Source organism: Rattus norvegicus, chromosome 7, assembly GCF_021556685.1.
Source record: "Rattus norvegicus strain SHRSP/BbbUtx chromosome 7, alternate assembly SHRSP_T2T, whole genome shotgun sequence".
NCBI lineage: Eukaryota > Metazoa > Chordata > Mammalia > Rodentia > Muridae > Rattus > Rattus norvegicus.
The window spans coordinates 61,730,791-61,748,196 of record NC_141540.1 but is presented as its reverse complement, the minus strand read 5'-3'; the positions used below and the strand labels follow the sequence as shown (position 1 = coordinate 61,748,196).

General features: G+C 44.2%; 1 protein-coding gene across 2 annotated transcripts in view; it reads right to left on the bottom strand.

The window, feature by feature from the left end:
• Positions 1-5,111: 5,111 nt before the first annotated feature.
• Positions 5,112-17,406, bottom strand: part of Ptprb (protein tyrosine phosphatase, receptor type, B) — a 104,522-nt gene continuing 92,227 nt past the window's right edge. For both annotated transcript variants that reach the window (NM_001429500.1, NM_001372134.2), the window contains 2 exon segments: positions 5,112-10,726; positions 13,587-13,707. In NM_001429500.1, coding sequence (NP_001416429.1) covers positions 10,704-10,726; positions 13,587-13,707 — 144 coding nt within the window. In that variant the 3' untranslated portion in view covers positions 5,112-10,703.

The window sequence follows — 17,406 nt, the reverse complement described above, 5'->3', positions numbered from 1 at the left end:
GTCCACCGTCTTCGCTCAGGAAAACAGAACTTTCCCTCTGGTACTCTGAACATTCTCACTGTTTCTCTGAAGTTACCTCCCATTTGATGTGTGGCTCCTAGCCAAATCTCCAAGCCCAACTCAAAAGGCATAATGTTCTTTCTTTTCTCCATCTCATTCTTCTGGGCAGCTGCCAAGATTGACAGCAAAGCCTGCCTGATGGTTTTTCTTTTAAACTCTGATAAATTGTCCTCAAGCTTCCCTTGAGCCTGTTCTTAAAATATTTTGTTAATGAGGCTAAGGACCATGAAAGGGGACCCTGGGCTCCCCCCATAACACATGCACCCAAAGTGGGGCTTTCCAAACTTTCTCTCAAGGACGGTGATTCTCAATCCATGGCTCACAACCCCTTTGGGGTTGACCTACCTTTTCCCAGAGGTCACCTAAGAACCCCAGATACACAGGTACTTGCATTACAATTCACAAAAGTAGCAAAATTATAGTTATGAAGCAGCAACAAAATAATTTTACGATTGGGAGCCAGCATGAGGTTAAAGGGAAGGAAGGTTGAAAACCACTGGTTGGGAGGGAGCCTGCTTTCCTTGTCTTGCTCCTTGAGACACCTTTACCTTCCAGTTTCTAAGATCTTTGGAGTTGGGAGTTGGCTTTGTTTCACCCATTTAGGGGTCTGTCTTAACAGGTGTTTCTTTCTCTTCATGCCTCCTATCCTAAGATATCCTTCATATCTCTTAGGTCAGGTCTGCACGTGTCAATCTCTTTCCCTTCGCCATATGCATTCATTATCTCCAAGTATGGTCCATCCATGTTCTTGGACCTTGGAGGAAACAGATGGGATTTAGAGTAAGCAACTATGCGATCGCTTCTAGTCTCCTGGAAGGGGTCGGACACGGGAAGAGGACACTTTTTGCCCTGGGAAGACAGGATTGGAGGGATTGACAACCAACAAACCAACCCGGGAACATGCACTGCTCCTTTATTACTCTGCACAGACATGGAGTCGAATGCAAAGTGTAAAACCCCAGGGAAGACCCGGACGGCTGAAGCCACAGCCACAGAGGAGAGCAGAGGTTGGGATGAGACAGGCTTGGAGTATTCTGCATGGTGACAGTTACTGGAGGAGTAAGAGGGAAGAACAATGTGAGTAGCATTTGTTCTGTTCCCCCTTGCCTGCATTCCCTATTCTTCTTGGGTGTGAGACAGTGAACTTGGAAACTGTGGGGTCGAGGTATCTTCGGTGACCATTGGTCATTGGGCACGTAGCTCCCCAAGTTAAGCTGAGCAAGGGCCAAAAAAAGTTCTGCTCTTAAAGAACATCCATCACCATTCTGCTGAATTTCAAACAACTCCCCCTTCTTTTCTGTTTTTCTCTCTGTCTCTCTGTCTCTCTGTCTCTCTGTCTGTCTCTGTCTCTCTCTGTCTCTGTCTCTGTCTCTCTGTGTGCTGTCTCACTGCACACAGCACAGCCTGTTGCAAAGTTCTCTCTCTCTCTCTCTCTCTCTGAGACAGGGTCTCTCTGGGTAGCCCTGGCTTTCTGGAATGCACTCTGTAGACCAGGCTGGCCATAAACTCAGAGACAGGCTGGCCTCAAACTCAGAGGCATCAGCCTGCCTCTGCCTTTGCCTCCCTATCGCTGGGATTGGAGGTATGCACCACTATCTTGCATCAGGGTAGTAGAGACGGGAAACCTATTTTAGCGCTAGCTCTTTGGTAAAGACTGCCAAGTGCTTTTCTGGGGTCAAGAGCTCTAGGAGTGCTTGGGAAAGTAAATGTATATTAAGATAATTGGCATAAACACTCTTGCATTATTATACTCATTAAAAACCAGGCACGACATGTGCAACAGTAAAGTAGGTCACGGGTAGACTGTGGCAGTATGCATAAAGACGATTGTGGTATGGTCTTGCAGTAAGAGAAAGGTCACACTCACCTCAGTTCTGACAAAGAGATGTGGGATGAGTATCCCAGCCACAAGGTCAGTGGATGAAAATGTGTGGTGAGGCATCAAAGGTCATGGGAGGGGCTGGATAGTCGGCTCTGCCCTTCAGAGCACCGTACTGTCTTGATGGAAGACCAGCATCCGCATAACAGCTCACAAACATCCATAACTCCAGTGCAGGGAGTCAGGTACCCTCTTCTGGTCTCCACAGGCACTAGGTATGCCCATGGAGAGCAAACGTATACTGGAGCCAAAACACTCATGGACATTGAATACAACATACACAAATCTAAGGGAAAAGTCCTTTTAAAAAGGAGGGGAAGGGAATCCTTGCTGGATGAAGGTGAGAAGATTCTGAGAATGATTATATATCACAGCTGGGAGACTTTTGTCTGTGAGTTGATGAAGAGGGAGTTCCAAGGTCAGGCTCCATCAAACAGATGATTCAGAAACCTGACTGAGGTTTTGATCAAAGGAGAGAGCTTTTGTTACAGCAAGTCCCAGGAAAGGCTGAGCACAATACATCAACAATTCTCTGTCATCAAAGTAATATTTCCCTTGGGAAGGACCGTATTGAAGTTATAGGATATGGAGCCTGACTTGGGCTTGCTATCTTCTATGCTGTGGGAGTACTTGTTCATGTCTCTAGCTCGGAACTATTGCAAGGTTCTCTTCCTCAGGCTAAAATCCTGACCATGAATTATCACCCATCACCCATCTGTTATAAATGCTCCTTTTATAGGCAACATCAAAACCCTCTTCTGGATTCTGGATGTTTTATTATACTTAGCTTTGATAAACTTTACTCCATATTATGTTAGGAAAACATTTTTTTGTCCATCTTTATTAAATTGGGTATTTCTTATTTACATTTCAATTGTTATTCCCTTTCCCGGTTTCCAGGCCAACATACCCCTAACCCCTCCCCTCCCCTCCTATGTGGGTGTTCCCCTCCCCATCCTCCCCCTATTACCGCCCTCCCCCCAAGAATCCCATTCACTGGGGGTTCAGTCTTGGCAGGACCAAGGGTTTCCCCTTCCACTGGTGCTCTTACTAGGCTATTCATTGCTACCTTTGAGGTTGGAGCCCAGGGTCAGTCCATGTATAGTCTTTGGGTAGTGGCTTAGTCCCTGGAAGCTCTGGTTGCTTGGCATTGTTGTTCATATGGGGTCTCAAGCCCCTTCAAGCTCTTCCAGTTCTTTCTTTGATTCCTTCAACGGGGGTCCCGTTCTCAGTTCAGTGGTTTAATGATAGCATTCGCCTCTGTATTTGCTGTATTCTGGCTGTGTCTCTCAGGAGAGATCTACATCCGGTTCCTGTTGGCCTGAGCTTCTTTGCTTCATCCATCTTATCTAATTGGGTGGCTGTATATGTATGGGCCACATGTGGGGCAGGCTCTGAATGGGCGTTTCTTCAGCCTCTGTTCTAAACTTTGCCTCCCTATTTCCTGCCAAGGGTATTCTTGTTCCCCTTTTAAAGAAGGAGTGAAGCATTCACACTTTGGTCATCCTTCTTGAGTTTCATGTGTTCTGTGCATCTAGGGTAATTGGAGCATTTGGGCTAATGGCCACTTATCAATGAGTGTATACCATGTGTGTTTTTCTGTGATTGGGTTACCTCACTCAGGATGATATTAGGAAAACATTTTTTAGCAGGGCATATCTCACAGTACTGGGGGAGGTTGAAGTGGATGCCATAGGCTTGAGACTAGCTGGGTTAGTCTGTCTATCTATCTATCTATCTATCTATCTATCTATCTATCTATCTATCTATCTATCTTTGAATCATTTTTATTAATTTTTATTTATATGAGTACACTATAGCTGTCTTCAGACACACTGGAAGAGGGTATCAGATCCCATTACAGATGGTTGTGAACCACCATGTGGTTGCTGGGAATTGAACTCAGGACCTCTGAAAGAGCAGTCAGTGCTCCTAATTGCTGAGCCATCTCTCTGGGCTAGTCTTTCTTATTCAATGTTGTTTTATCTTTAAGTTTATGATGGGTTTTGTTAAGGTATGACTTTAAAATACAGGGGCCAGAGATGGCACGGGGTGGAAAGAGCTTGTTGATTCTCCAAAGGAACCGAGTTTGGTTCTTGGCAGCCATGTTGAGTGATGAAATTGCTTGTAACTCAAGATTCACAACAAAGCAATTCTCCTGTCTTAGGCTACATGCTAGTGTGTGTGTGTGTGTGTGTGTGTGTGTGTGTGTGTGTGTGTGTGTGTGTATCTATACCTCTATATCTGTTTTGGGGGATGCAGGAGTGTCATGGTGTGCAGTTGGAGATCAGAGAGCACCTTTTAGGAATTGGCTCTCTTCTATACGGATTCTGGGAATCAAACACAGGTCATCAGCGAATACCGTTGCTTTCTAAGCCATCCAACTCTTTTGTCCTGTTCTCCTTTTAAAGAATAAATTCCAACAAACAGACCCTTTAGAGGAAAATAGTCCTACCTCACTTAACAAAGTGCTTATCTACTGTAATCATTTGAACCTAGAAACTTCTTATAAGGATTGCTTTAGGTCTAAAGTGTGACTCTGTTGTGATACTTTTTTAAAAATAAAGAGTTTTGGAGTAAGAAAGATGACAAAGCAAACCAAAGCAATAGAGAGAAAACAAAAACAAAAAACAAAAAACAAACAAACAAAAAAAACAACTAAATCCAGGAGTTGTGAAGGACACTGACCTTTCAACTGAAATGGCAAAGAAAACTCACTTTTCTAGAGGTAAGCACAGCAGCCCTTTCCCAAACGTCACACTGTCCACTGATGTGTGGAATCTCTGAAGGGCTCCCACAGCCATCCCCGCCAGCCCAACACCTCTGAGAATGCACCACCACTGTTGGTCACGGATGGCGGGTTTTGGTTACTAATGAACTACAGAAGTGAAGACTAGCATTCAGGCAGAAGCAGCCAATTGCAGAGTCAATCCACCATGTGTTCACAGTGTCCTAGGGAACCATGTTCCCTGAACAGGAACTTGTATTTAAAATAGCACCGTCATCATAACAGCCTAGAAGGTTTTCTTTTGTTGTTGTTTTTTGTTTTGCTTTGTTTATTTTATTTTTTAAAATTTTACTTAAAAACAGTCACTTCTGACCTTTTTCTTGGACTGGGGATGATACAAAATGATAGGCAAGAAAGCATTCAAGTAGCAGACAGGACACTCTCTTTCAATGAGCAGCAGTTTTATTCTTACATCAGTGAGGGTTTGTGCAAGATTCCATATAGGTTTCCTTTAACCACAATTACATATCTGAAAATATATTAAGCACATACATTATTTAAATAGAGAGATAGATGAGGTTCTTTGTTCAAACAATACTGGTTGCAGTGCAATAGCGTGGGTAGAATGCTGTAGTGTGAAAAAATACATTTACTGCCATTTTGCTAGATTTGCGGAGAACGTAAATGATTTCAAAACCAGGAAAGTGCTCTATTATAGAACATAAGAGGTTCAGTTGCTCAGTTTATTTACATTATATATATTATGATTCACACAGATGATGGAGCAGCTAAATGCACCTCTGTGGACTTTAGACTCCAAAGCACACAGCCAGAACCAACTTCCGCTCTAACCCGTGCATACAGGGCGTGTGAGCCCGGAACTGTTCCCTGTGTGGAGGGAGTTAAGCGGAAGAGACTTGCTCTTTGTTCTTGGAGAATTGAACACAACAATGGCCAAGATGAAGCGCTCTTTAAGTGGGGACCTTGTGGCCTCTCTTGTCAGTGTGGCTGAGGCCAGAGGACTCTGAACTCCGGTGTAGACCTTCCCCACTAGCTGGCAGATGGAGGCTATTGGATTTCTAAAGCCACAGTCACATGGACCCCTTCTCAATGCAATGCATATTTACACACACGGGTATCAAAACACATCACAGACATAATGGGAAATCTTGCTGTTGGGGCAAGGAAGGCATTTCTTAAAGAAAATTACTTGAGGCAGAGACCAACCCTTCTTGCGACTATTCTGAGAAGGGACATGTTACATTTGTCTGACACTATTTACAGATTTGAACAACTTCCTTTGGTGTCTTACATAAGATTATGTGCATTGGCATGTAGGCTAAAAAATAATCTTTGGCGTATCTTTTAATAAATCTTTTGTATTTCCACTATATAAACATCTATCCTGGGAAGCATTCACCAACAATGCCCATACTTAATGAATGCTATCTATATAGACAATCCTTAAAAAATAAAATGCATGTATTTATTCCAAGGAAGCCACCTTCGGTCAAGTACATTCAACCAGAGGTGGAAGTGTTTCCAGTGCTACTCACAGTTTTAGAAGAGATCAGATTTTTGCTGTTATCACAGCTGCATTGAATGTCACCCTGGGTTTCAACCGAAATGGCCAAACACTATTTCTTACCTGGTTATCCTGGAGGATAAGACTCTAAGTTGCTTCATCTGCAGTGACAAGCACTATGGACTTAGCTAATTCAAAAACCAAGGGAACCAATCCAACTGTTGAACCAGCCAGATAGCTTGACCTACATGGTCACAGTGAACCCTACCAACAGTCACGCAAGTCAGAGAGACCCTTTACCTGAAAGGCTCTGGATCGGAATCTGCTTTTAAAATAAATTTGGAATATCTGAATAAATATGAGTCTTGAGGATGAATCTCAAGTCTAAACATGCAGTTCATTTCAGTCCCTCAGGTACCCTGTACACGTGGCTGATGGTAAGTCTACATGGTAGTTTTAATGGAGCTGTGTTCTGACTGATGGATCACACAAGGCCAGCTGTAGAACTTACCACGGAGTCAAGTTAGTGCTCAAAAACCCTTGAACTGGGGAGCACCTTGAGCTTCAGATTTTGGGATTAGGGACATCCTAACAGAAATACATGATGAGATGTTTGAAGGCTGTCCCAAGAAGGAAGACAGGCCATTCTGCCTTCCTGATGTCCGCCTTGGTGCTCTCTTCTCCAACAGTTCCCCTCTCATCATTTCACTTCCTCTCTGCAGTCGTGGCCGAGCTTCCTTTGCTGTGAAACATTCTTTGAACGCCGAACTCCTCAAGCTTGGATTCACGATCCTCGGAATGGAAGCGGGGCACTCAGGCGGCTGTGCCTCGTTTCTGTCGACTCCTCAGGAATGAGAGCTTGCTCTCTGGGACTGCCCAGGCCTTCTTTCCACTCTTGTCTGGTCAATCACATTCATTTTTCCCCCCAACTGAAACAGAACTCAGAAAACCTCCGAACTGTTTCTACAAACAAGCAGCTATGGCTTATCACCTGTGTTCAGCATGGCATGGTCAGGTTTGGTCCGGGCAGCTTGTGTGAACAAAAAATTCTACTGTGTTCCATGGCTGGGGCTCCCAGGCAAAAATAGAGATCTAGTAACTTCAGGACTCAACCTTCCAAAATGCCCATAAACTAACTAAACAAGAATTAGTTCATGGCAGCCCTTCCTCCCTTCCTTCCTTCCTCCCTCCCTCCCTTCCTTCCTTCCTTCCTTCCTTCCTTCCTTCCTTCCTTCCTTCCTTCCTCCCTTCCTTCCTTCCTTTTCTCTCTCTCTTTTTCTATTTTTTTGCAATGGGATCAGAAAGTGTTTAATATAAGGAGTTAGAGCCTTAACACGGAGCCAAGAGAAGCACTGCGAAGTGTAACATGAGTGTCCTATTTCTGGTGTCGCCGGACATCTGTTAAAGCATTTCACATAATTTTCTCATATCATTTTGGGCTTTCTTCCAAGAGGTAATAACAAAATTAATTACAGAGCCCTCCTAAATATAACTGACCCCAAATTGCTATGTTGCTGCCGTTTCAGTGTTGAAAAACTAAGTCTTAATCGCTCTTGCATGGTGTTGAGGTTATGAGGTGCTAGCGATGGGTGGGAGGAGATGAATGAGATGGACAGAGAATAAAGTCACATCTGACTGGCACAGTGAGAAGAAACAGCAAGCAACAAACAGGACAGTGGAATGCCAGGTGCTAAAGGGCGGGAAGTTCCTCAGGATGAATGTTTGCAAGCCCAGACAGGGCAATGCGTCTCTGAAAAAATCTGATTCAGGAGTGGGAAACTTGGCACCTTTCCAGAGCAAAGCAGAATGATAATGTGAAATTGATTTAATGTGAAGGATTAGAGGAGTTAATTATAAGGAACCTGGGTAAATAATTATTAAGATGCAAAACAGACTCTCTCAAGGTCTGAGAGCCTTGAAGTACTTGAAAGCTTTAATGAGTACAGAGACACGCTCAGGTGCAGACAGGATGCCCGGCATGGCAGGACGTGGAGTGTTTACCGAGGCGCAGCCACATGAAGCAATTAAGGGGGGATGCGCCCAACAGAACGAACCGCGAAGGAGACTTTCTTTTTCTCTCCTTGCTTATTTTGTGGTAACTGAGACTGAGCCCAGGCCTCCCACATGCCTGGCAAGCTTACTATCAGCAGCTACATTTCCAGTCTGGCTCTCTACTAAACTGGACGGGTAGATCAGCAAGATCTGTATTACATCTTCCCGAGAGAGATTGCATAGAGAAGCGTTTGTTGCTAAGGGGGCTTTAAAACTAGTATAGGGGAGGGATTAGTATTCCGTGGGACAGAGAACAAGAATGCATGACATCCCCTGGCTGTGTGGCTGTGCTCAGTTCTGGAATTCCGACTTCACCTGCGATGCTTTGAGGTGTGTGTCAGTCACGGTTACAGACATGCAGGGGCCTTGTGGTTGTAGCTGCTGTGTGTGCAAATCACTACTCTCTCCTCTACATCTAGTGACTTGCCATAGAAACAGCTCCAGCCTTTGCTAGTAGGCGCCCTAAGAACGGCCATACCCTGGTCTCCTCCCCTCACCCAGACCTCTTCCACTTCCCAATGAAAACAGTAACAATGCTAACTTCACTCCACCGTGCTTCTCTCCTTGAGGACAAAGAAATGGATTTTGGATCCGTGCCCTGCAGGTCCCAGGCCCTTGCTGGAGCTTTCCTCAAAATGAAAATGAGCTTCTCTTCCCAGGTTATCAACATGTTTTGCGCCAAGCAACACTGGTTTGCAGTTCCCCCACCCCGCCCCCCTCTTTCTTTTCTCTTCTCAGGAGGAGGGAGAGGTAGACACACGGGCAGGCTACCTCATAGCTGTTCCCTCAGCCTAGCCTTTTCTTTTTCCTCTAAGAAAACAATGATTACTAACAGACACCACGCCGAAACCATGCCTGACCTCTACTTCCCCCCTAGTTACAGATATGCTTGCCCCTCTCTTCCTCAGACACGTTTCTGGACACAGGGCCACCCTGTATCATTTTCACAAGGGTACAGAGCTCAGGGACACTGAGAATTCTGAACGCTGCACACAGGAATCCTTAGGGACAGTTCCTCTGTTTCTATAAACTTTGAACACTCCATAAAAACATTTCCAGCCTGGGCATGTAGTTGGGAAATTATGACTATCACATTATATTTACAAGCTAAAGTTACAATGATTCATGCCTATACAATGGGTATCGTTAATTGTTTCCAATTGTTATGCCAATTATGTCCGTTTTATTGTGGGAATGTACGACATGTAGCAAAAGTGCGTATGTCCGGGAGAAGTGTGCTGTTTCTGCAATGGAAGCTCTACATCTCCCTCAGGCAACCACGGGGCTCTTTCTAGACCTTCCTCAGGAAAGACCCACCCATTGGGCCTTGATCTGGTCAATGTCTCGTGGAATTATTTATAGTCAAATAAAACACAGATCTTAATGATGAAATTGGTAGGGCGTGTGGTGTCGCTTATATTAAATGGAGCTTCAGGTGAATCTTGACAACATTTTAACTGCATCAAGTTAGTTAGAAAGAACTTTTGAAGGATTTTTAGACAAAGGAGAGCTGGGGTTGATTTTTTTTAACCATCACTTACTTTTTAACTCATTATATATGATGTTGTAGATCTCTCTATGGACATGTTGGCATACCATGCTTTCTCTGGTCAGGAGCATAATCTACCACTGTAACTCTTTCCAGAGGAAAACAAACTGGGACCCTTGCGGGTGGCACCCTGCTTTATGCAGGAGGTTCCAGTCAGAGGTGTTGCTGGCATTTCTGTCAAGAGCACTCCTTACCCGTTAGCATCATTCGCTTCAAGGTGCCCATGGCTTGGGACCCTGGGAGGAGTCTGACAAGAAGCTTCTAGTTTAGATAACACCTAGCTCAGCTTTGGTGCTGTTGAATCCTCCTTTTAACCATTAATTGATTTTTAATTTCTTGGCATATGGTCTACTACAGCCCTACCCTTTCTCCGACGGTTATACTCTTAAGATCCCAGGGTTCATTCCTAAGAAAGCCTTATATCCCAGGGTTCATTCACAACATAAGAAAGCTAGCCTTGGTGTGCCCTGTCCAGCTCTGACTTTTGCTTTCCCAGTGACTATCAGGACAGGTAAGAAACAGCCCCAGGGACTGTCCTTGCAACTTCCTCTACACACATTTTACCAGTGGTCCTGTCACACAGGCTGAATGGGTTTATGTAGAACAAGCCAGGAACACTCTCAGTGTGGAAAAACAGTGTATATAAACCTTCATCTTAAACATGATGAAAAAATACATATTTACAGGAGAAACCACAAAATACAAGTATATACAATAATATCTGTTACCTTTAAATTACATACATTCTGTAACATTCTTCAGATTAATAAATTATACATAGTATCAACAGAAACAGCTGGCACCCCCACAGGGCATGAAGCAAGGTTTGTTTTTGTTTTTGTTGTTTTTGTTTTTTCTTTTAAAGTCACACAGTGAAAAACTTTTATCCAGGGGATCTCCAGGTGAATTCTCAATGTCTCGAGTACATTGCATCTGGAAGCAAGAGGTATGGTTAGAAACAGTACAGCAGCAGTTCTCAACCCGTGGGTCACATTCCCGTCTCAGATATCCTACATATTGGATAGTTACATTATGATTCAAAACAGTAGCAAAAGTACAGTTACGAAGTAGCCAGGAAAACTTTACCGTTGGGGGTCACCACCACATGAGGACCTGTGTTAAAGGGTCTCAGCATCAGGAAGGCTGAGAACCGCTGCTGTAGAGGACTGTCTCCACTATCCTCCTTCTGAAATTTAGACATGGGAGACACTGGTGGACACCACTAAAGTGATTTGGGACATCGCCAAGCTATGTAGGATAGAGCATCACTATGGAGCCAGCCCTCCCTCTTTAGAAAGGCAGGTTCCTGGACTTGGTAGGGACTCTGGTTGCCCATATCTTGTCTCTGAGTTAAAGAAGCAGGCCAAGGCCAGGATGCAGAGTATTATGCCTGGGGAGACATAGATTATTAACTCCAGGCAGTGTCAGACCTGATTCCTAGCCTTTAGGCTAGGGTTAGGTTTCAAGGCCACAGTTAGCTTCTTCTAGGTACACCCAAGCTTAGTTTTTTAAAAAGATTCTTAAACAAGTTAACACAAGACAAAGAAACCTTTAAGATCTACCCCATCAACCTCCACCTTCCTGGAGTTTATTAAAAGAAACTGACATGCAAAAACCTTAATTTACTCCACAGATAAATTAGGGGGTAATTATTTACAACACAAAAGATTATCTGATTTGCAAAGCACTCCTCTAAACCGCCTGCTCTCTCTCTCAGGGTTCTTCACAGCTCACTGAATAATAACATGCTGGCTGGGCGGGCAGGAATTGAGAATGCAGAGAACTAAGAAAACCTCAGGAGAAACTCTTGTCAGCTAAACAGCACTGAAAAACAAGGGAAGGCAGGTCTGAGATGTGTCTGTCAAATGTGGGAGCAGGACACATAGGTCCAGAGCAAGGATCTGAGGCCTATAATACCCCTTCCCAGGCAGTATCTTTGGCCTCAGTGGTGGGCCACAGGCAGGAATCCTCTTCTTCCTATTTAATTATTGCTTGACAAAAGCACGTCTCAAGACGTTTGTAAATTTGTTTTAATCTGAAAAATGTTACATACTTGTTCTAGAGGATTTATAAAATGGTAGAAAAACATCACGTGGTCAGAGAGATCAACTTGACTGGCAGATCTCCTCCCATTTATTTCTCCCCCAATACAAATTGCTTCTGTCTGTCTTACATTCTGCGTTTCTTAATTTGCCATGCCGTGGTTAAGCTACCGTCTGTCACTCAGTGGATATTTGCCTCTGCCATAAGTGGCGGGCCAAGCAGGAGGTGACAGGATCACTGAGAGGTTAGAGTTGGTCTCTCAGAGGGGGTTAGGTTTCACAGCCATGAACTGGCTTCCACAGACTGGGTTGTCATGAGAGAACAAGCATGGTTCGCTCTTAGCTATTGCTTTTTCTCTCTCCATATGATCTCATCGGATGTAACTAGCTGCTGGGCCCCAACAGTGGCCAAATGCATGAGGTCAGCCTACCTGTGGACCCCTTTTCCCTTTTCTTTTTCTTTTGTGGTATGAGCTCTACCACTGAGCTACATTGCTACCCCAAATCTCTTGTCTTTATAAAGTATCTAGTCTCAAGTGTTTTGCAATAGCAACCAAGACAAACTTCTTTATAAAGGGACCCATGTGAAAATGATATCCTCAAAAATGTTATTCTGAAGCCAGGTATGATGGCGTGTGTCTCTAGTCTTGCTAATGGCAAGGCTGAGGTGGAAGGAATGCTCAAGTCAAGGCCAATCCAGGCAGCATAGCCTTTATCTCAAATGACAAAGCAAGGGCCCCTTCTTAACGGCCCCACGGTATCAGTGTTAGTGAATGTACTCTGGCATAGCTAGTCCCCGCTATGACTTGGATATGACTTCCGTTTCAAGGGGCCATTATAGCCGAGTGCCTGGTCTGCCAGGTGACAGTGTTACACAGTGCCACGGTGAAACCTTTGGAAGATGATGAGTCCTCAGAGGAAGCTCTCATAGGTTGACTCAGTCGTGCCTCTCCCTTTTATCTCTTCTCTTGGTTGGAGATGTGACCACTTGCCCTGACAGGCACTCCTGGGATTCCTAACCACCATTCTCTGTGAAGTCGTCACCAGGACTTAGCCGATACAAGAGCCATTCTCTTAAAACTCAAAAGGGTAACCTAGATGAATTCTCTGCTTTATGATGCCAGTCACCTCAAGGATTTCACTGTGATAGTGTCAAACTGACTAGTATGGTCCTCTGTGGCTGTCCTGATCTTTACTCTAACTTGTAACTGAAAAGGCTTTATGCACAAAGTATATTCTTTATACTTAGATAATAGGAAAAAAGGTCAGTCACAGACACAAATGCACTGAAGCCACTGAAACCATGACTGTCAAATTCTTCTCTGCATCGGTTTTGCAATTTGAACTCTCAGTTAATGGTTTCAGTGTTGTCTCCCCCAGTGGTCGGTCTTATGTCTTAGAAAAGAAATGTTAATGAAAGCCTTTCGTAGAGACCCTGCTGGGCTAGGCAGGCAGACGGTTGAGATGAGCTACTGGGGTGTAGCCAATCATCAGAGCATCTGCCATCCATGCGTGAGCCTTGGCCATCGTGTCAGCACTGCAGAAAATACTGATGAGATTCTCTTTAACTATGGAACCCTCTCCATTCTGCCTCTCTTCTCTGCTGCTATGGGGGGGGGGCATCTTTAGGGTAGAAGAAGAAATTGGAGGTTTGTGTTGGAGGAGCATTGAACTAGTGCTAGCTTCCAGACTGAATGCATTTTGGAAAATGAACTTAAAGGCAAATGAAGTGGAAGCTGGTAAGGTCTTACCTCTGTGATACTCTGGATTCACATTTTCATAGATCGGAAACAGGGGGTTTTCTTGTTCGTTCCGCAGTTTCCTTGCTCTGAGGACGTCTCTCACACACTGATGCAGATAGACGTACTGACACTGTGGGAGAGTCAGAAAACATATCAGAGAAAGGTATCCTTAAGCAGAAGAAAGACTAGGGACTGTCTTAGCCAGGGTTTCTATTTCTGTGATGAAACACCATGACCAGGAAGCAAGCTGGGGAGGAAAGGGTTTATTCAGCTCACACTTCCACATTGCTGTTCATCACCAAAGGAAGTCAGGACAGGAACTCACACAGGGTAGGAAGCAGGAGCTAATGCAGAGGCTATGGAGGGTGCTGCTTACTGACCTGCTCAGCCTGCTTTCTAATAGAACCCAGGACTACTAGCCCAGGAATGGCACCACCCACCATGGGCTGGGGCCTCCCCAATAGATCACAAATTAAGAAAATGCTTTACTACTGCATCTCATGGAGGCATTTCCTCAACTGAGGCTCCTTTCTCTAATGAATCTAGCTTGTGTCAAGTTGACACACAAAACCAGTCAGTACAAACAAGGCTGTCACAAAACACCCACAGTTGCTGGAATTTTGTATAATTATAATCTTTTTGTTTTTTTCTCTTTCGTTGAAATAGGGTCTTCTTTTGTACCAGAGCTGGCTGGGACTTCACTCAGGAGCCTGGCTTTTTATCCAAATTCAGGGCCTTACCCTTGTACAGCAAGCTCTTGACTGTCCGAACCATCTCTGTGGCTCTCATCCACTCTCTTTAAATGATATATGTGTCTACTGTATGTGCTGCAAGTGCCTAGAACTATGTCTTGCATGGATCCTTCACAAGAATGAATGTGAATACTTTGCTATGTCCTTTACATAAGCCTTATGAGCACAACACCTTGTGAAGCAGACGCTACCATAAAACAAACTGACATCCAGAGTTTGCCGACTCTGCCAAGTTTGCATGGCCAAGAAATGGGACCCTTGGATTTGATGCTAGAGGTATGACCCCCACCCCCAACCCAGTTCATGTTTTCAGTATATTAATTTATTTTCTTAGGAGGAATTCATTTCACTGCACACACTTTCCTCTTCTGTGCCCCTTCTATTTCAGATACGGTGGGAAAAGGAGGTGTGCACAATTTAACCCACTGATTGCCACAGCTTCGGACACAAGCTCAGCGTTTAGGTCTCTGTCCTTTTAGCATCTGAGTCTGAAATGTGGAAGAACCTCAGAGACGCTGGTGGGTGTCCTAGACCTACAGAGGGCTACCTGAAGAGGACAGACCCCCGCAGGCTACCCACTTGGGGATTACCTGTTTTAGAAAACAAATACAAGAAGGTAAAGTGCCCCAGTGACCATAAAGACACAGCAAAGATTCCACTGATGATAGAATCTTGACCATAGGCAACCAAACTTATGAACTGGCTTCCCTCTCTTTCTACCAAGGGGTGGAGTCCTGTTGTCTATAGTGCCCGGCCTTGTGCTTCTTGTCATGATACAGCCATTGCTGGAACCCAGGGAGTAAGAGGGCTGGGAGGAATGTATGCCATTCAAGGGAGAGAGAATGGTGAAGAATCTTCAATTCTGTTTCCCCTCAACACAAGAATCCAGGTTCTTCTCTTCAGATAATATCCTCTGTCCGTTCAAGGTATTAGACTCTGTATCAGTATTAGGTAGACAGATATGAAGCACTCTTTCTGGACTGTGTGTTTAAGGTGATCAATGCCATGGGGCTTATAGGGTTTTCAGGGTTTGAGATACAATATGGAAATAAAAATCTCCCCTTACTAATACTTTTTCAAAGTAAACAGTTCTGGTTTTTACCCGTGGCACTAGACAACATTCCTGATTGGAAACTGGCCTGGTGTTCTACCAATGGGACTTTAGAAGGTGGGTCTAGAATAGTCAAACTTTTATTTTTTTAGTTTTCTGAAGAGTCTCAGGTAGTTCAGACCAACCTTGAATTTGCTATATAGACAGGGCTGACCTTGAACTTCCAGTCTTCCAGCCTTAACTCCCAAGTGCTGGGAATGAAAGGGTCGTCATGCTCAGTTTTATTCCAAATTGGGGAATGAGCTCAGGACTTTTGTATGCTGGGAAAGCAGTAGTCTACCAACTGAACTACATCCTCAGCCCTCCTCTGCTTTTGATCTTTTGTGGTGCTAGGAATTGAACCTAGGGCCTTACACATACCAGGTAAGAGCTCTACCAATGAGCTGTAGTATCAGCTAAGTTAGGACATAAAACAACAACAACAACGAAAACCAACCAAACAGAAACAAACAAGGCTTGCTCTAGTATTAAGAACTATTAGAACTATTATTTGTTGTTTTTTTTAATATATCATAGCTTGTACTTGGTTCTATTCCACCTTGAACAGTGACTGATTATTTTTATGTGTGTGTGTATGTCTGCTTGAGTTTATGTGCACCATGAATGTGACCTTGGAGGTCAGAAGATGGGGTTGACTCCCTGGAGCTGGAGTTGCAGGGTATAACCCTCGTGGGGCTGAGAAGCCAATCTGAATCTTCTGAACAAGCAGTAAGCACACGGAACTGCTAAGCCACCTCTCCAGCTCCACAGACTTCCTATGTTTTAATTAAATTACTTGTGGACAGAAGAGGTAAGCTGTGAATGAACTGCTATACCCGGGCCATGGCTTAGTAATAAATTGTTCAACAGCGATCCACCATGGGCTTTGAAACTAATTACTCTCTATTAATTTGCCTTGTCTTAAATATCAACTTTTCTTTTCCCAATAGGATGCCCCTTCAAAAACTGATTACTTCTAAAATCATCAAGTTGTTACTGTAACCCCCATTTAATTCTTAATGAAAAAAAATAGTGTAAACTCACAAAAGATTTCTTTCTCTCGTGGGGGAAGTGCTGGCTGAGTGATAACATATTCCATTCCGTTGAATTCTACCAATCTTTGTAGTGTTGCCTAGGATTTATGATATCACATGTCTAGCCATTGGGTTCATGGTTCCCGAGAGCATAGTTTAGTGGAAGGGCAGACATGTGATGAATGCCTAGAAGATGATAAACTAGACTTGTTTACAGAGTTTTATGCAGGACAGGAAAGTCTCGAGATCATTTGGAGGAAGAAAATATCAACCTGGGAAGAGATGGTGAAAGCGAGTTGGGAGTCCAATGTGGCTAAAACACTGGACTGCCTATGTCATGGCTGATGCTAGGACTGTCTCTTAAATGGGAGATGAGACGCTACATCCCATTGCATCCCAGTGCCTCCTTCTCACGAGAGCAGTCAGCGTGCACCACTAATTGCTGCTTCTCTGGGAGGAGGAGTTTTGGCTCATCATAGCTGCCTCTGCTCAGAAAGGCAGACAGTAACGGTTAGAACGGAGGCTTTTGCTTGGGGCCAGTGTGTAGATCCAAGAGTTTGGACAGGTTCATGGAAGTGATGCATAGCCCAAGTTGTATCTGAAAGTAACCAGGAGCCTGAGTACACACACACACACACACACACACACACACACACAGAGAGAGAGAGAGAGAGAGAGAGAGAGAGAGAGAGAGCGCTGAAGAGTACTCCCAATTGTCAGCTATCTCTTCCCCAATTTACAAATTAATTATAGTCTGAGTTTGTGGAAGTGAGGTGGAAATAAAACAATGGTGCCAACCTTCTAGCTATGTAATTGTAGGCTATCTGCCGGTTTGTAGAATAGATTTTAAAAAGTCATACAAGGACAGAGAAGTTTCTAGTCTTCTGGGGTGGGGAAGGATGACAGTTAAAATATGGGCGATGAGCTGGGGATGGTGGCGTACGCCTTTTGTC